At 47.2% G+C, this 19,293-nt stretch overlaps 2 protein-coding genes across 4 annotated transcripts; both read right to left on the bottom strand.

Annotated features, from left to right (window-relative positions):
• Positions 1-64: 64 nt before the first annotated feature.
• AOC2 (amine oxidase copper containing 2) lies at positions 65-6,517 on the bottom strand. 3 transcript variants are annotated; one of them, XM_067716152.1, is made up of 5 exons: positions 5,245-6,517; positions 3,669-5,128; positions 1,411-1,696; positions 1,050-1,179; positions 65-710 (listed from the first exon to the last, which is right to left on the bottom strand). In XM_067716152.1, exons 2-5 carry the CDS (start codon positions 5,053-5,055, stop codon positions 444-446), a joined length of 2,070 nt encoding a protein of 689 aa, XP_067572253.1. In that variant the 5' UTR covers positions 5,056-5,128; positions 5,245-6,517; the 3' UTR covers positions 65-443. The 3 variants fall into 3 exon arrangements, with proteins under 3 accessions (XP_067572253.1, XP_067572252.1, XP_067572254.1); XM_067716151.1 differs by having other exon boundaries at positions 3,669-5,367; positions 5,670-6,517; XM_067716153.1 differs by lacking the exon at positions 65-710 and having other exon boundaries at positions 1,069-1,296; positions 3,669-6,517.
• Positions 6,518-6,673: 156 nt separating this feature from the next.
• PSME3 (proteasome activator subunit 3) lies at positions 6,674-13,479 on the bottom strand. The gene is made up of 11 exons (XM_067716231.1): positions 13,198-13,479; positions 12,484-12,516; positions 12,298-12,360; positions 11,997-12,101; positions 10,550-10,598; positions 9,885-9,997; positions 9,603-9,671; positions 9,399-9,466; positions 9,245-9,299; positions 9,033-9,119; positions 6,674-8,450 (listed from the first exon to the last, which is right to left on the bottom strand). Exons 1-11 carry the CDS (start codon positions 13,237-13,239, stop codon positions 8,370-8,372), a joined length of 765 nt encoding a protein of 254 aa, XP_067572332.1. The 5' UTR covers positions 13,240-13,479; the 3' UTR covers positions 6,674-8,369.
• Positions 13,480-19,293: the final 5,814 nt, after the last annotated feature.

Below are 19,293 nucleotides of genomic sequence, written 5' to 3'. Positions count from 1 at the left end.
CAGAGTCCTTAATATTCTCTGGGGGAGTCTAGATACTTCAAAAGTCAAAGAGAAGAAATCCAAGTAAAAGTCTTGTAATACTTTTTATTATAAATTACACACACCATCAGTTCTTACAAAATTCTATCTATTCTTCCACTTCAATGCACATGCATTAAAGAAATGTCGGGTATAACGTTCACCAAATGTGAATGCTGTTTCGGAGTGGTAGGACTTGTGGTGTTTTAGCTTTTTTAATATCAACATCATTTGTATAAATTCATCATTTTTAAAAAATGAACTGGAAATAAGAATTAACCAAAGGATATATGGGGGTTTACGTGGTAGGAGGCGGTTTCCCAAGCGTCGAGTGTCAGGGGAGCAGGAAGTGGGAACAGAGAGAGGAACGTACATGTCTTGGCACCCCCTCTCCGCCCTGCCCATGTCCCACCACACACTCAGGGCTACAAGTCTTGGTAAGAGAAAGGCGGCAGGTCCGGGACACAGGCCGCCAGGTGGGGGATGCAGGCCACATGATTGACACTGCAGAGCCCAGCATCCTGGCCCTTCTCAAAGTAGACGCTGCCAGGGGAGAAGATGGAGGGGTCCTCATCAAAGAAGTTATAGGGTCGGAGCAAGAAGCCAACTCTGTTCCCCAGAGTCACTGTGTTGGGGACATCCTCAGCGTGAGGGATGTGCAGGAAGCTGGCTGTAACCCAAGCCACCAGGTCCTGCAGGAAGAGGAAGAACTGGAGACTCTGGAGGCGAGACCCAGAGAACCCCCCCTCAGCCACAATCCCCAATCTCCAGTCTCAGCCCTGCTTCCACCTCTGCCCAGCCGCAGGCCCAAATAACAGGCGTGGTAATCCATGTGTGAAGCTGTAGGGTGGTCCCAGGGCTAATCTCACCCCCAGGAGGGATGACCCATGTTGGTCATCAGGGAACTCCCTGGCGGGCCCCTAGTCTAAGAACTGGAAATCTACCATTCCCTCCATCCTGCAGCCAGGGGCCGGGCAGCCAAGACACCAGGCTTAGGGGAGCTCCTTTCCTCTGCCCCGAGGGCTACCAACCTCTCCTAACAGGGTCTCATTGTTGATGAAGTCAGCAAAGGCTGTAGTGGGTGTCCAGATGTCATTCTGGTAATAGATGCTGCTGCTCTGTGACTCCTCCTCCTTCCTCCGGGTCACCACAAGCTGGTATCTGACCAGGAATGTTGTAGGAAGGTGGTGTCAGAAAACGTCAAGGGCCTTTACCAGCCCAGAAATCCTTTGGATCAGATTCTGTGTGAGACCATTCCCGTCCCATATCTACTTGGATCTGAGAAGAGGTCCAGGGGTGAATGATCGAGGTTAGTGAGTTGGGGTCTTCAAGAGCTGGGATGGGAAGGGGACCAGTCCTTCCCTACCACCCAGTGCCCAGGGCCCTCCTCACCTCCCCCAGCTGAGGGCCCTCTCCATGTCGCTGTCCAGGGGCATGTGTATGCCAAGAGGGCTGTGGATCTGGATTCGGTACCCGCGCTGGTGACCCCAGGAATTAGTCTGGTTGCTAGCCAAGTAAAGGTAGCGGGGAAGGGGGTCCCCCAAGAAAAAAGCTGTCAGGTCCTCCCTTCCCAGGACCTGCCGAGTCAGCTGTGGGCGCTGCAGTTGGTGCTCCGGACTCCAAGGGGCTGCCACAGGTTTAAACACCACGTCTTCAGCTACCACCCAGTTTTTCAGCCCTGCCAGGGTGAGGGGAGGGAGAGGAGTGCCACAGCAGGTGAGACAGGTCCCTTGTTTTCTCCGTGATGCCCCCTGCACTGGCCTGACAAAGGACAGCAGAGCTCGTCAGCTCTGCGCTGGGAGCCAGGTCTGGACTTGAGAGCTAGCCCGCCTTCTTTGAACTTGCCCTGTCCAACACAGTTACCACCGGCCACAAGTGGCTCTTTCAATTTAAAAATTCAGTTCCTCAGTCACACTATCTACATTCCAAGTGCTCAATAGCTACTTGTGGCTAGCGGCTAACATATTGGACAAGGCAGACATGTAACATTCCATCATTGCAGAAAGTTCTATTGGCACTGGTCTACCCAATACACTTTGGACCAATTGTTCGCTTCTCTGATTCTCACTTGGTGAATCGCTACAATGGGCATAAGGAAAGCTGTTGTGGCTGAGCTCTATAAATGCAAAAGCACACACAGGTGGCTAATAACATTCTTCTAACTATGAAAGGGATATTTGTCTTGGAGAAGCCGGATGGAAAAACCCAGTCCCCTTCCGTGGTGCCCTGCATACTCCTCCTGGCTCTGAGACTTTGATTTTTTTTCTCAGTATGGCAGGTATCACTTTGTCTTTTTTACAAGGAAGTAGATTTATATCTTTAAATTGTCTGGGAGATCCCTGGAACACTTATACTCTTTCTGCAGGTTCGGACTGCTAGTTCCTTTGGGCATGACTCATATGAATGTGCTGGCACACAGGGAACTCTCCTGAAGCCAGTGCCCCTGCCAGTTGTCCTGTGTGCAGGGGCCTGACACAGACTCTCTGGCCCACAGCACCAGCCTGTGCTGCACGCTGGTCCAATAAATGTGATTTGATTTTATGTCCTAACACAAGGCTCTTCAATGCCAAAATGCTGGAAAGAAAACTTCAAGTCAGAAAATAGTCATATTCCAAATATGTCCAAGAATAACCTAGTTAAAATGCATGATTTAAAATAGCATTTCAATCATGCTGTTTTCTTAGCGCTCTCCCCTCCACCCGCACAGCACACACACACAGATGCACACACACGCCATCTTTATACTCAAGAGAATATGGAAATGTTTCACAAGAAATATGCTGTTACAGTGCATTATACTTGGACAGCCACTTCCTGACCCATCTCCCCCCACCCTCCTTAGTTTCCGTAACTGAAAAATGGAGAGGGTGTGATGGATTCCCAATTTTCTTTCTGGGCCTAATAGTCTAACTTGATAAGTTAATTATTTTGTTCTGGACAAAAATCTGTCAGGAGCTTTAGGTCCCCTTTGTGCTTAGAGCCCTACTTGAGAAATCCCTTTCTACACTTGCAGCAAGCCTATTGCATGCCTGCCATGTCACCAGAGAGCCCACTGCAATGACACGTGCTGGCAGGAATGGGATGGTCCTCCCCAGGAGGTGGATGGGCCCCTGTCTTGTAATCTCAGTTGCCTGAAATCCTGCGGAGCAGCCCCCAGCTAGCACCTCCTTTTCTCAGGCCCCAGGACCACCTCCACTCTCAGGAAGCTCTTTACACAGACTACTCCCTATCTCTGTTCAGGCCCCAGCTTCCCCCACCTCCACTGACTCTCAGAATGAGGAAGAACTCAGAGCCCCAGCTCCAGCCGTGTCCAGCCTCAGACAGGCAGGGCAAGGGCAAGTTCACCACCCACAGACAGGCTAAGGCAGCCAGCTAGTACAGCGCAGCCATTACATCTGGTTTCACAATTGCAGCGGGTCAGAGGGGCTGGGCGGGGGAACACTCTCTACCTTTTGCCAAATACCCAATAAGCCCAGTATTTAGGCTGACTGCAGTTGAATACAGTCAGATCAGTCCCTGCTGTTGCCACAATAAATTGTGGTGCTGGAACGCCACCCTCTTGCCTCTTCCGGCTTGATGTGGCTTGATGTGCGGGTCTCCCTTCCCTCTGGCCCACCCCAATGCTCAATCCTCATCCCCTGGGCACTCACCTGCCACATCCAGGTCCAGCTTGAAGTGGAAGGCATGCGTGTGCACCGCCCCCAGCACTCTCTCCCCAACGCGGTTCCCAAAGAGGAGGCTCTCCTCGCCCCCGCTCAGGAAAGCTGTGTTGATGTAGCCCGTGGCATGGACCCGCCCTTCAAGCGCCCCATTTGGGTGCAATACAAAGTCCCAAATGTAGTCATAGTTGCCTACAGAGGACACAGACCTGACTACAAGGGCCGAGCCAGCCAAACCACCATAGAAATGACTCTGAAGGTGACCGTGGTGCCTGCGGAGGGGTAGTCCCTGGGCCTCCTCAAACACACACACAGCCCCCGGGAGCAGCTGGACTGCCCCTTTGCCCACTAATACGTGGATGTCCACCATGGTAGACTGATAGGGGCAGTCCACTCCCCGCACCAAGCCCCGGCTGTGATGGCCAAGTCCATAGCTGCTATCCAGGTATCGGGTCATCATTGTCTTGGGTGAATCGGCACCATAGATAGAAACACACTCCTGGACACTGACTTCATAGGCCACTCGCTCACCCTTGAACCGAACATCAAAAATCCTCATGCCACTGAACACCCCATGGCCAAAGGTAAACGTCCAAAGGGAGGACGCCACTAGGTTCCCTTGCACACTGTACCGGGAGCCCTGAGGTGAGAACTGAAGAGGGGGAAGAGGACCTGGGGAGACCCGCGATCGCAGCGACGAGGCCCCATCTGGCAGGGGTAGAGGAACTCTAACCACTTCCAGCCGGCCAGCCTTAAACTCCCATTCCAGCTGACCCAAGTCTGCATAGTAGTGCCCAAGGTAGAAGACCTGCTGGACAGCCCAGCGGGCAGGGTCCAAGGCCCTGTGGTCCAGCAGTAGCTCGAGCCCCACAGGGTGAAGGAAAATCCCAACACCTGAGATGTTATGGTAGAGGGCTATCCAGGTAGCACGGTCCCCTGAGCGCAAGCCACGAGGGGTGGCGTGCAGAGCTGCCAAAGTGGAACCATTGTAGTTGAAGACAGAAGCCAGGAAGACTGGTGCCTTGGGGAGCTCCACCTCTTTCAAATGCTTCCACATCTGGGCAGACTCAGTTCCCAGCACGGGGCGCCGGTGATAGGGCAAGGGGCTCCCGTGACGCTCCACAGTCACATCCCGCAGGTAGGAGGGGTGCGGCAGCGGCCCCACCAGCAGCTCAGTCACATTGGGCTGGGGTTGTCCACCAAAGAAAACGATGGCCAGTGCTTCCCGGGCAGGCGGGGGGCTCCCCCTGTCCAGGTGGGCCAGGGCTGCAGCCTTGGGGGGCAGCTCCAGCTCTACCGAGAAGACGCAGTTGTCTGAGGGTTGGGCCTGAGCTGCATCCACCAGGCCTGGCCCTAGCTTCTGGGTCAGAAAGCTCATCACAGCCGTCAGCTCTTCTCGGCTCAGGTCTGCAAACAGCTGGCTCTGGCCAGGGTGTGTCCAGGGCTGGGCACTGTAGGATACAGAGGGGCAGTGGGGAGGCTGGCTGGAGCTACGTTGGCTGGTCAGCAAGACATAGGCCAGGGCAAAGACAGTAATGAGGGACAGTGCCAGGAACACGAGGACTACCTTGAGATTCATGGTGACTGCCGAGAGCTGAAATGAGAGTCCCGCCAGCTGCTCCTTCTGCTTACTGACATCAAATCAGGGTTTATATTCAGTAGGATGGATAGGAATAGTGAAAACTCCACCCTGTGGGTTGGACGGGAAATTTCTGACCTTGATTTATATAATTCTGCTCCAATTTTCTGTTCTGTGGTTTGGCTCAAGGTACTACTTCCACGTGCACAGCCTCTCCCCATCCCTGAACTCCTCCCAGCAGCACGGTCAGTACCCACTACCGATCTCCATCATTTAGACCAGATTAGAGGGCATTTGTACATACACTAGACTCTACCTTCCACCCAGAATGGGTCTGAGAAGTATGCAAATCTCAGACGCCCCATCAAGTCCCACGTACTACATGCAGCCACTCTAACTGTCCACGTTCCTACCTCCTGGCAGGCACTCCCCTCCAGTATTTCCAGGATCCACTGCCCAGCTCAGCAGTAAGCACTGTGTTCTGCCACATGCCTAAGACCAAGCCCTTGATCTGTAGTCTCAGGCCTCTTCCGTCTAGTCGGTGAGAAAGGAGTGGTGAAGGCCTGGGCGCAGCAGTCAGATTTGTACACCAATCGCAGGTCCCTAAGCTGTGTGACCTGAGGCGAGTTACTTATCGTAAGTCTCAGTGTCCTCACCTATAAAGAAGGGATAAAACTACCCCAGAGATTCACGGAGAGTAAATGAGATCAGGCGCGTAAAGTGCTTAACAGCCTGGCACGGGCAGGCATTCAAAAATTGTCAGCTACTGGTAAGGATCTCTGAAACAGAATAGGGCAGATGTTCCTCCATTGTTCAAGACCTTAAATCCCTTTCTGCAGAGACAACAGATACCAGATCATTGGATACCAAAATGCTCCTCTGCAAGGTGGAAGTTAAGGAAACTTTATTTCAGAGGGAGCTAAGGTCCTAGATAGCCCTCCAATTCATTTGAAAACCAAAAACCAGGGGTCCCTGGCATCTCCGCAAGAAACTTAAGACATTATTCAGAAGGAACTTTTAGTATAGAGCAAAGAAAATGACGGGGTCGGGTGTGCCTTGAACCAGGTGATTCCCCACACACGGAACTAGAGCGGCCTCTACTGGCAGTTCATGGGTATCACTGGGGAGGGAAGGAAGGAAGGAGCTGGGATTTTGCGAGGGTAGAAGGCAGCTTAGCTTTGGAAAGAGCTAACTTTCATTTAATTCAGACTGAAGACAAATGAAGGACCCACCCTTGCCTCTTGGTAGGCAGAAGCCTCAGCCTTTCCATTATTCCAGAGAAAAGAGGCAGCTCAGTTGGTATAAAGACACCCGATAGGGTGGCTGGAGGTATATGAGGAGGTGGGTACCCCAATGTGCGCACACGTAAGTGTGGGTATGTTCCTGGACACCAGAGCATCGCATCAGGGTCTGCAGCTTTAGAAAGAGGCCAAAGTACCTGTATTTTTAATAATTTCTTGACATGGTAAAAGAATTTTACATTACGATCCAAGGGTGGTAAGGTGAGGAGGAGGGACATGGGAACAATCCAACAAACAAAAAGGGAAACTGAGAAACACATGGTGGGAGGACGGAACATTTTAGCTGGAAGGGGTCTGAGGGTGGGTAGGGGCATTGCCCAACTAAAATGCAATTGGTTTGTTACTGAGTACTATTCATGGGAAGACAGCATCCTAACTCCTTCTCTAGAGCACACTGGGAGGAAAAATGATGCATCCAGATGGAAATATGATTGGGGGCTGCAAGACAGAGACGGGGGTAGAATAAAAGTCAGCAACAGACACAGAGAATCACCAGCAGACTCTCCAGTAGTGGTAGAATAGAAGTGGGGGTTGATGAGGGCTAACACAAAAGCTGTGACAAGTGACATCTCTGGAAGATTTGAGAGATAAGAGGCAACTCTTCTATGGTTTTGACTTGCCCAGCAGATTTCCACATACACACAATATGTACATGCATGTGTGTGCATGCACACACATATACACACAAGTGACCGCTTTCCCCGGAAGCACAATACTATAAATAAGAAAACATTTTTCCCAAAGGGAAAACCCAGTAGGAGCAGCAGCATCTGGCCTCACAGCTGCAGACACCCCCACCCCAATTTACAACTGGCCTGGGAAGAGGAAACCGGGATTCAGAGGACCAGCCTTTGCAAAAATGCCCCAAAGGACCTGAATCACAGAGGAAGGGGAACCCACTACCCCTGCTTCTCATCTTTCAGTTGTCCTCCAACTCACCAGCCTCGGGCACCAAGAGGCTACAATACCAGGAGACAATGGGCCCTGGTGGATGAGAAGTAAGACACCTAACACCTTCTGAACAGGGGTGTGTGTGTGTGTGTGTGTGTGTGTGTGTGTGTGTGTGTGTGTGTGTGTGTGTGTGTGTGTGTGTGTGTGTGTGTGTGTGTGCATCAAGTAACAGAGTAGGAAGGCATGTGTGTGCTGCATGTGTGTACGTGTGTGTATATGACACACATATGTGTATGTGAAAATCCTAGTTATAAAAACATCTGAAGCAGCTAGGGACTTGGCAGAAGGTCTAAGGTGTTTCTTGTCATGATCAGGTTCAAGGTGCAATGTATATAGATGGGAAACCCGAAGTCATCACCAGGGCAACTGTGGCAGGGAGGATGCAATGTCCCACTGTCAAGGGACACTAACCTCCCATCAGGAAGAAAGGAGCTGGTCCCCCACACTCCGCCCCAGTTCCTACAAAACACCTAGCACTCTCCTTCCAGTTCCCTCAGTTTCTAACCAACTGATCATCAAGAGGAAGAATATACAAAGCCCAAGACACAGGAGGAAGCCAGGGAGAAAAAACACAAGTATTCTTGTGCCAATATCCTGCGTACATAAACCTGGAGGTCTCCAGAAATTAGGACAGGGGGGCGTGGGGTACTAGGGAAGGAAATAGAAGAGTTCCTGAGGCCTGAAAAAAGAGGTAAACACGTCACAGAACTACATGAGAGTTTCATTAGGCTCTAACTAAAAACAGAGAGAGGGGTGATTACTACTTCCAGCCAGTTTCCCCATCACGATAGTCATGTAACAAACCAAGGCAATGTCGGTCTTGAGCCAGACTCACAGAGTCCCCTGGCCCTGGCCCTGGCCTCAGTACAGTGTCTCTGCATTGCTGCTCCGGGGCCGTTTGATCTTCTCGATATTTTTCAGGATCATGTCATGTAGAGTGACCTGGGAGAAGAGGGATCATGGACTCACATGTCTGTTGTACCCCTACCTCACTAGGAAAATAAGACACCGTCACAAACTCCCAAGCACTCACTCACATAACCTGGATCTCACTCACCTGAATCTGAATTCAGCATGGCTGCCCTACTACCTCTCTTATACCCCAGGCACACCTGGGTATATCCAGGGCCCAAGAGTCTAATAAATTACATTTACTGAGCACATAACATCCCAAGAATTGCACTGGGTCCTTTAATGTGTTAACTGAAGTTTGAGGTTAAACTTGCCCAAGGCCACACATTACAGGTAGGATTGGTTCTAAACCTAAGCCTGACTCTAACACCCACATCTTCACCCCTATTCTATGTTGTGCCCTTTCCCATCCAGGTAGAAAGAAGGGAGATGCCCAGCTAGATACCTTCAATGACCTCATAGCTCTCAACACTTGGCTAATGGGCAGAATTTGTTCCACTCATTTTACCTCCGCCCCCGCCCTCCATCTCAACCTCCAGAGAGTGGCAAGAAAATGGTCACCAGAACTAAGAGAAGCCAGAGCAACTGTGGGCAGGGACCAAGGTTACTTACATATTGATTCCTTAGCTCTGATATGATGAGCCGAAGGCTGATATATTCTTTCTCATCAATCTCTGTCACGGTGCGGCGATAGTCCTCCTGAGAGCGGGGCGGAGAAAAGGCTAGTTCCCAAAGCCTGACTGTCCCCACATGGCTCCTCCCAGGAACAGCCACTCCTCCCGGTCCTACCACTTCCACCCTCGGCCCACAAAACCCTTACTTACCACATGGGGATATTTAGCTATTTTAGAAACCAATTTGGCTCTTGTAATATAATATCTGGAAGGAGAGAGAAGAGGAGGAAGCTGCAGGAGACCCTGGACAGTGCTTACCACCTCATCAGCCCCCAATTCCCGCGCCAAGCCCAAGCAGCCCTACCTAGATATCTGGTCCAGATAAGATGCAGCTTCACTCTCAACAGTTCTTAGTTCTGCAACTGTCTCCTCCTGAAAAAACAACTGAGTCAAAAGTCACTTCCATATCACCCCAAGGCAGACCAAAGAGAAAGGGAAAACAGAAAAGCAGGGGAGATGAGATTACCTCCCAAACCTTCCTCTCCAGTTTCTAATGCAAGCACATTACCTGAATGGACACCCCAAAGTTGTTCCCATCTTCTATCCTAGGAATCAGGAGTTGTACCCACATTTTGACCTGGAGAGTGAGGAGACCAAAATATACATATGAGGACCTTGGCCTTTTCTACTGAAGCCACGAAGTATACAATTCATGCTGCTGGGGCCAGATGTCAGGAGCACAGGAGCCAAAATAGACTTCCAATTCCCACATCATCTCCACGCCTCCAGCCCCATATCCATCATCTTGCATAGTTCAAGCCAGGCTATTTGGGGTCAGCCCCTGCCTCACCGTGTTGCATTTCTCGATCAGCAGCCGGATCTCAGGCTTCACTTTTTCAATAATGTCCACCAGCTGCTGGTTGCTTTTTAGCATCCCATTGGGCATCACGAACACCTTGGTTCCTGGCAGGGACATGAGGAAGGTTAAATGATTTGGATGGAAGGCAGGACATAGCACTCCACCCCTTTCTCTCTTTCCCAGACCCATGAGATGCTATGACCTCTGCCTTTTATCTGTCACAACTCTATCTATAAACCTTGACACCCCCACGAAATCAAAAAGAGAACGCATGGATTAGCAAATGGGTGTCTAAAGTATCCCAAAACTCTGAAGGATAAAAAAATTAAAACATGCTCTATAGACTTAATGTACCAACTATTACTGAAGAGGAAAAAATGATATGGAACTGTGACTTCTGTGAAAAATCTGTGATGTGTAGCCACTTCCAACCTCTCTCCCTTGGCAGTCCACAATAAGACAAACCCTCCCTATTAACTGGAAAATTAGGTTTACAGTGCTAAATAATGACAATGCTTGGAGGACTTGGGAATGCTAACGTCTGGGAAATAAATTCAGATCCTGCTTCCTGGCCAGGAGAACACAAGATTCATCCTGCATCTCAGGGCTGCAGGCCAGGAAAGGCTGGGGTGGGATACAGTGAAGGGAGCTCTTACCCTGGAAGGCCTCTTCACATTCATCCAATCTTCGCTTCTTGTAAGTGGGCTAAAGATACAAAAAGATGGGAATTAGTCTGCTTGACACCTACATCCCCATCATAAGCTACCCTTCGAGCAAGTTTAATCCCTTCCTCGACCCCATTATTAATTTACACACAATTTACTAAGCACATACAAGGCTTTAAGAGAAGATTCTTGGGGCCTCCCTGATGGCGCAGTGGTTAAGAATCCGCCTGCTAATACAGGGGACACGGGTTCCAGCCATGGTCTGGAAAGATCCCACATGCCAGCGAGCAACTAAGCCTGTGTGCCACAACTCCTGCACTCTAGAGCCCACGAGTCACAACTACTGAGCCCACGTGCCACAACTACTGAAGCCCACATGCCTAGAGCCCATGCTCTGCAACAAAAGCCACCACAATGAGAAGCCCGTGCACCGCAAAGAAGAGTAGCCCTCGCTCGGCACAACTATAGAAAGCCCGCGTGCAGCAACGAAGGCCCAACGCAGCCATTAATTAATTAATTAAAAAGATTCTTGCCACAAAGCAACTTAAACTCTAGTTGGGAAGACCAACCTTTCAAGAAATATAACAAATTAAGCAATTAGGGGTAATTCCCTGGTGGTCCAGTGGTTAGGGCTTGGCACTTTCACTGCCAGAGGCCTGGGTTCCATCCCTGGTTGGGGAACTAAGATCCCACAAGCCGTGCGACATGGCCAAATAAGTAAATTTAAAAAAATTTAAAAATTAAGCAATTGGGCAGGGGGATACTATAAAAAACAGGAAAAATGAAGCACTGAATGCAGAGTTAGGATAATTAAGGGAATAAATACAAATCTGCTGGTTCCACAATGAAATGCGATATTCAATCAACAAACATGTATTTAGCACCTGCTATGTACCAGAAACAATGCTAGGTGCTGGGGATACAAAGATAATTAAGATAGTTTCTGCTCTCCAGAATTGCAAGTTCTATCAATGAGACAGTAATGCAGACAAAGAACAATACAGTACAGTGTCATCAGTGTTATAATAAAATGTGGATATATAGCTGATAAAAACTAGGCACTAAAGATACACAAAGACTAGGACTGCAGTTACATAGCAAGAAGAACTGTTCATTCCATAACAACACTCAAGACACTGAAACGGGTAAGAAAAGTCTTGCCTAGAGTCCTGGGGACAGACCAGATCACCTGAGGGAACCTGTAGCTATTTGTCCTATTTTTAAACTCACTCTAACAGAGTAACATTAACATATTCACTTCATGCTACAAATGAAAATCAGGATCTAAAGGGGGTGTACTTCAGTCATAACATCTGTAAGAATCCTCATTCCCAGATCCAAATCCCACTGTCCCCTCTGTATATGTTCACACTGAGCAGGGAATAATGAACAGAGAACCTACTGCTTCCGAACACAAAGATAAATATACGACACTTACACCGTCCAGTCCATCATGGCTATTGGTGAGAAGAATGGGGTCAGGGACTGGGAGATTCATGTCTGAGTGGATCTGAGTTAGGTCATGGATGTTTAGGATTGGTTCCTGAAAGAGAGAAGCCCACCCCGAAAACATTAGTTTTTTTCCAAGATGAACAAAGAAGTATTTCATTTAAAGGGCAAGAAGTGAGAGCGCTTTACAGTACAAAACAAAACAGAATTAACACGTGATTTGTCCCATTTGACAGAAAGACCGGGGCAAAAAAATGGGGGAATCTGAGAAAAAGAAAAGCGTCTCTCACCTTCAAAAAACTATCAAGTTCTAACAATTTCTTTGGGAAAAAATTTGCCACCAAGTCTTCTGCCTAAAGATGAGGGAAAATACAACCGAATTAGTAACTGTGGGAAGGTCTGTCTCTACAGGTATCTCTCCTCTGGGGAACTCCCGACTATTAACCAACATTCATTTTTCTATTTATTTCACTCACCTCACTTGTGATCCGTTCCCTGAAAGAATCAACCTAAAATTAATAAAGAAAACAATTCACTATGAGTAAGTCAGTACCTGGCAACAGAAGTATGGGCAGGATGGGGAAACCCAAATCCAACTGTCTTCCCCTCACCCTGTAATCGTAATGAGAAGCTGAGAGGCCCCCAGACTGCAAATACTTTTTTTCTGAGGATCCATTTCTCCATCTCAGGAGAAGGAAGCCGGGCTTGAGGGCAACACCCGCCTGTCTTCCCTCCCTCCCTCCCTGTTCTGAAGCTGTCTGACTTTAAGAGCAGACAAAAGACAGGTAGGTGGGGGAGGTGTGAGCTCACAAACGTTGTCAACCACCATCCAAACCTGGCCCAGGATACGAGGCAGGCCTGATGCCAAGGGCAGGGGCAGCAGCAGCGTCCGGAGGCGGGGACGCTGCTGGGCTGGGGGACTTCCAGCTGTCACTGGCCTAAAGAACTTAAGTCCACCACGTGTCCGCAGAGGTCTCCCCGGGCTCTCCACTATTAGACGGGGTACAGAAGGCCATCCCATATTATCCTCTCCCCCGATGCTGTCCCGGGAGTGGGGGGCTGGGCTGAGCCGAGCGGAAGCTCAGGGCTGGTGTCCCCAGGGAGACAAAGACGCCGTGGGGAGTGGGGAGCCGGTCAGACTGCTCGGGGATCGAAGCGAGGGGTAAGGAGGCCCGGGCCGGTGCCGTTACCTTGAGCTTCACTTCCTGATCCACCTTCAGCAACGAGGCCATGGCCGGGCCGGGCCGTGTCCGCTCCGCTGGAGACCGGAGGCGCTGTGGGCTCCGGGGAGGGGGTCAGAGGGAGGCGGGAATGTCGGCTGCTTTCGGGACGCGGCCGCCCTCGCTGGCTCACTCACTGCTCTCTCGCTCCCTCCCTTCGTGCCGTCCGCCCGCCCGCCCGCCTGCTGCCTGTGCCTTCTGCCTGCTCCCTCTCTCGCTCGCCCTCCCGGCTTTCGCCGCTCACGCCGGAAGTTACGTCACAGACAACCGCCGGGATTTCGGCGAGGATGCGCACAAGCCCCGCGCAGCCGCGCTGAGGTTCGGCTCTGGACATTCTTATTTCCGGGCTCCTCTCCGCTCTACGGGTGAAATAAAAGGGAGTGCGGCCAAGGGTGGTTTAGTGAGATCTGAGGCTCAAAGAGACTCGGGGATTACTTGCTTCTCTGTTATCCCGGCACTCGCCTTCTCCGAAGGGACCTTCGGAGCCGCTACCGCCTCGAGCGTGGACCCGACCGACGACGCCGTCGCGCCCCAGTGACGCCGTCGCGCCTCGACCTGAGGAAGCCGACGGTCCCCGCGCTGGGTTTGGGGCGTCTAGTCTGTGATTTCTGCCGCCTCCTTCTCTTGGCCGGAGCTCTAGTGTTAGGCTGGAGCCTAACAGAAGACAAGTCCTGTTGCACCAGGCTTCCCAACCTTTCTCTGCCATGTAGCCACTTAATCTCATACACTTTCACCTCAGTGATCAACTGCCTGATGGATGGGCAAATTGATGCCTGGAGGCCGGTAGTGCTTGTCCAAGGCTGCACAGTGTTTCCAGAAAATCCAAGACCAGAACTCAGATCTCCTAACTTCTAGGGCAATGCTGTATCCATTTTCCTCATGGAAGGCAGAGTCTCTAACCCTTAATTCACCCACTCATGGTCTCTTAACATTGGTTATTTCGCTCTAAAATGGACTAGGCTCTGAGACAGCAGTGTCTCAGAGGCTAGAAATAATGTGTCACTTATGTAAGTTAAAATCTTCTAGCAGCCACATTAAAAAGTGAAACAGGTGAAATTAGTTTTAATCATATTTAACCCAGTTTAACCAAATATTATCATTTCATCATGTAATCAATATAAAAAATATTAATGAGATCTTGTACATTCTTTTCTCATACCAAGTCTTTGAAATCCAGTATGAATTTTACACTTACTTGCACATCTCAGTTCAGAGGAACCACATTTGCAGTACTCAGTAACCATATGTGGTTAGTGGCTCCTGTATTGAACAGCACAGTTTTGGGAAATCAAAGGTAAACAAGACTCAAGTTCTCTGGTCTCCTGGGACTTAATACTTGGGAAAGACACCAGAAAGTAAACTGACAACATAATTGCAAAATCTGATAAATGTTAGGGGAAAAATGACTGACATAGAGAATGCCAGGGGTCTATTTTAGTTAAAATGGCCAAGAAAGGCCTCTCAGATGAAGTGACAGGCTAAAAGGGTGTAAAAGGGTTAGCTTGGGAAGAGTGATGGAAAGAGCCTTCAAAGGTATGGGTGCAGCACAGGGAAATGCCCTGGGGAAGGAAAGTGGTTGTCCAGTTGAAGAAATTTTTTTAAAGAGCATATTTATTTATTTATTGGCTGCACTGCCACCAGGGATCAAACCCGTGACTCCTGCAGTGGAAGCGTGGAGTATTAACTTCTGGACCACCAGGGAAGTCTCCGTTGAAGAAATTGAAAGACTAGTTAGTTAGTTGGGGGTGGGAGTGGGCTGGGGAGGGTTGTTAGGAAACAATTTGGATTAAGCGCAAAGGCAGGTCATCTGATTTACATTTTATCTTGAACACACCTCTGTGTTAAGAGCAAGGGAGGGACTTCCCTGTGGCGCAGTGGTTGGGAATCCGCCTGCCAATGCAGGGGAGACGGGTTCAAGCCCTGGTCCAGGAAGATCCCACATGCCACGGAGCAACAAAGCCTGTGCGCCACAACTACTGAGGCTGCGCTCTAGAGCCCACGAGCCACAACTACAGAGCCCGCGTGCCTAGAGCCCATGCTCCCCAACAAGAGAAGCCACCGCAATTAGAGGCCTGCGCACCGCAAAGAGGAGTGGCCCCTGCTCTCTTCAACTGGAGGAAGCCTGTGTGCAGCAACGAAGACCCAACGCAGCCAAAAATAAATAAATTTATTTTTTTTAAAAAAAGAGCAAGGGAGGTGGTGGGAATACACAGTTAAATGAAGTGTGACTGACTATGGCCTCTGGAATCAGAGAAACCTGCCTTCAAATCCCACCTCAGCTCCTTACTAACTGTGATATCTTGGGAAAATTACTGAAATGCTGAGTCTCAGTTCCCTCATCTGTAAAATGGAATTTCAATTATTATTAACAAATAGTATGCAATTTTGTAGGGTTGTTAAGAATACTGGAAATCACATATATGTAAAAGAACTAGTACAGTGCCTGGATACAAGGCAGGCACTAGATAAACAGTAGCCATTATCAGACAAGCTACCTGTTCATGCTTAGCATGAACTTACCTCATGCTTACCTTAAACTATATAATTATTATCAGCCCCATTTTCAGACTCAAAGTTCTTTTCCACTTATTCAAGACCACATACAACATAGCCCATACTACCCATCTCGTGCATTAACATCTAACGGTTTTCCGCCTTTTACCCCTGCTTTCTGTTACACTTGTCCCTAGTAACTTTTCAACTCTGATCTGGAACTTAACTTCCGGAATGCTTTCCCAAATTAACTACATCCTATTTTAAGTGTGCCATTACCCTGCATTTCTTTCAGAATTGATAACTTCAGCTTGAAAACTTAATGTGTTTCTGCTTGTTGAAATATGGCTTTGTTCTCAAATAATTGTATTTTGTCTTCTTCAAGTAGGGTTGTAAGAAGACAGATACACATTCCTTTTTTATTTCCCTTTCTCCTCCCTTATCCAAGTGTTTTATGTAATGTGCACTCATTTGTTTATTTATTCAGTGAACAATTGCTGAGGGCACTGCTACATTTAACAAACTATTCATTCCTGGGTGCTTATGAATCAAACATGATCACTGATGACTGGTCTTATTTTAAATTCATGTCCACAACATTCAAATGGGTGCTCCTGGGAGTCTCAGGTGTTCCTTGGCTTGGAGACAACCATCTTCTCCCTGTGTCTCTTCACATGTCTTCCCTCTGTTCATGTCCACCTTTGTGTCCAAATTGCCCCTTATTATAAGGACAACCAGTCATACTGGATTAATGACTTAATGACCTCATTAACTTGATCATCTGCAAAGACCCTATTTCCAAACAAGGTCCCACTCACAGGTACTGGGGGTTAGGACTTCAACATCTCCTGGGAGAACGTAATTCAACTCATAACACCTACCATTATCTGAAATCACCTTATTCATTTGTTTATAGGTTTATTGTCAAATTCTCTCCTCAAGAATATAAACTATTAGAGCAGCTCACCAGTGTATCCTCCCAGACCTAGACGAGTGACTGGCACATAGCAGGTCTTCAATAAATATTTGTTGAATTGATGACAATATGTTGATTATTCACAATCCCTCAGGCACTACACATACTGATTGTCATATATTCTCTAAGCAGCAGAGCACACGGAGAGTTTACTACGTGCCAGACATTGCTCTTTGTGCTTCATATTATTAGTTCATTTAATCATCACACTACCCTATGTGACGTACACTATTATCCTTATTTTAATCTTTTCTCTTTTTTTTTCTTTCTTTGGCCGTGCCGCACAGCATGTGGGATCTTGGTTCCCTAACCAAGGATCGAACCCATGTCTCCTGAAGTGGAAGCACGGAGTCCTAACCACTGGACCACCAGGAAATTCCCTATTAATCTCATTTTACAAATATGAAAACAAGGTACAGAGTGGTTGAATAACTTGCTCAAGGTCAGGGTTGGTAAATGACAAAGACAGACTTCCAAACACACAGTTGTCATCTATATAGGCCCTGCCTCTCCAGAAGCCCTTTACGTCTCCCCGCCTTTCTGAAATGGTGTTAGTGGCAGCCACACAGGAAGAAATGTGGGACTATGAATCCGCCACACGAGGCCTAAGTGAAAATTCTTTGAGGATGATTCCACCCATCTCCTCTAGAGGGGGTCTCATGCTGAAAGATCCGAGAGGAATAAGGGTTGTAAAGACCATCTCTAATTAGCAATACCAGGAGAAAATCAATCTAGTCCCACATATTACATGTGATGCTAATTATAGGAGGATCGTACACATTTAATATATTAATAGGAAAGTCACTTCTGGAAGTGGGAACAACTTTCTAAGCAATATAAGTCATCAAGAAAAAAAAGCAGATTTGAATTCATAAAAACATAAAACGTCTGCACATCTGGAAAACACCTTAGTTAAACAGACCATTCATACAAATTAATGAAACATACTGAGAAAAATACTAAGAACCTAATAGACAAACAAGCAAAGGACACAAACGAATTTCACAAAAGAGGAAAACCTTCACAAAAGAGTCCATATTTACAAGGAACCAATGATATATCAACTAAAATAACAAGGAAGAGCAATTTTTTTGCCCTCGTCCCTCAACTATATGATATCTAATACTGGCCAAGGCATCGTGAAATAGGCTCTCTCATACATTACTGGAGGTACAATATAATTATGTGCAACCACTTTGGAAAACAATTGCTAACGTTAATCAAGAGACCTGAAATAGCCAAACTCGGTAATCCCAGTTGTGAGGTTCTATCATTAGGAAACAGTAAGCTCTTCACTGCAGCATTATTGTAATCACCAAAACTGGAAGCAATGGAAATTTCCAGCAACTAAGAAACACATTAAGGTAGCGCACTTGATGCAGTGTAATGCAGTCATGAGAATGACAATTACAAAAACTGTATAGCAACATGGGAAAATATTTATTATGTAATGTTAAAGTTTAAAAGCAGGATACAAAAACTGCACATAGATTACAAACATAAATACAACCTTGTTAAAATACATAGGGAAAAAAACATCATAATGGAAAACATAAAAATTATAGTGTGGTGAGATTATGGGTAATTTCCTGACACTATTGCCCTAACTTCCTGTATTGTTGTATTTTCTTTCTGTAAAATGTTTAATTTTGCTGTAAATGAGTTATAGGCTTATTGTTAAAAAAAATCTCACAGTACAAACTTGTATGAAGTAGAAGTCTCTGTCCCGTTGTTCGGTGAAGGACACTGCTTGCTGTACATCATTTCATATAATATAACATTTAACATGTCATGTTATATACCACATATGTTACGTTGTTTTCTGTACAAATGGAATCGTATCATGTTTACTGCCTATAACTTTTCTTATTTCAATTGATAATCATCTCTTGCCTCAATTCATGCAAAACCTCCCAACTGGTCTCCCTGCTTCTACCCTTGCCCTCCTTCAGACCATTCTCAAAGTAGTCAAATGAACCAAGTAAAAAGCAAGTTACTTCATTCTTTCTAATGGTTGCATAGTATTCTGCTGAATGAACACCACCATAATTTATTTAAACAATCCCTATTACTGAAGGAAATTTAGCCGTGAACTTTCTTGTACATCTATATTTGATCACTTGCATATCTATGAGGACAATTCCTAGAAAGAAATTTTATGAATCAAAGACTATGAACATTTAAATTTTTGAAAGACATTCCCAAACTGACGTCCAAAAAGATTATGCTAGTTTACGCATGGAGTTCCCCAACTGCTCATCAACACTCGATGTTATCAACTGGTTCAGCCTTTACAATCTCATAAGTGAGAAATGCTGCCTGACTTGTTTGATTTTCACTGACTTAAGTACAAGTAAAATGAAATATCTTTTAATTTTTTCAATCAACCATTTGTTTTTCTGTGAGCTTTTTCATATTCTTTGCCCATTTCATTACTGGCCTATCGGTATTTTTATTGATTGAATAGACTTCTGTATATTAAGAAAATTTACCTTCTTTCTTATGAGCTGCAACTATTTTCCATATTTTTCTTTCGTAACTTTTTTTTTACAGTGTCTTTGATAGTTCAGAAAGTTTTAATTTTTGAGTACAATTCA

This window comes from Pseudorca crassidens, chromosome 19, assembly GCF_039906515.1.
Source record: "Pseudorca crassidens isolate mPseCra1 chromosome 19, mPseCra1.hap1, whole genome shotgun sequence".
Lineage (NCBI taxonomy): Eukaryota > Metazoa > Chordata > Mammalia > Artiodactyla > Delphinidae > Pseudorca > Pseudorca crassidens.
Note: the sequence above shows the minus strand (reverse complement) of the source record. Positions and strands in the feature narration are given on the sequence as shown.

Excerpts from the sequence above, each read along its gene's own strand:
- PSME3 (XM_067716231.1), bottom strand. The coding sequence starts at position 13,239 with ATGGCCTCGTTGCTGAAGGTGGATCAGGAAGTGAAGCTCAAG. Across the intron at positions 9,998-10,549 it reads ATGTGAAGAGGCCTTCCAGG|GAACCAAGGTGTTCGTGATG; the intron begins GTAAGAGCTCCC and ends TGTCCCTGCCAG. Across the intron at positions 8,451-9,032 it reads CAGAGCTAAGGAATCAATAT|GTCACTCTACATGACATGAT; the intron begins GTAAGTAACCTT and ends CTCTTCTCCCAG.
- AOC2 (XM_067716151.1), bottom strand. The coding sequence starts at position 5,256 with ATGAATCTCAAGGTAGTCCTCGTGTTCCTGGCACTGTCCCTCATTACT. Across the intron at positions 1,697-3,668 it reads GCTGGACCTGGATGTGGCAG|GGCTGAAAAACTGGGTGGTA; the intron begins GTGAGTGCCCAG and ends TCACCCTGGCAG. Across the intron at positions 1,180-1,410 it reads AGGGCCCTCAGCTGGGGGAG|ATACCAGCTTGTGGTGACCC; the intron begins GTGAGGAGGGCC and ends ATTCCTGGTCAG.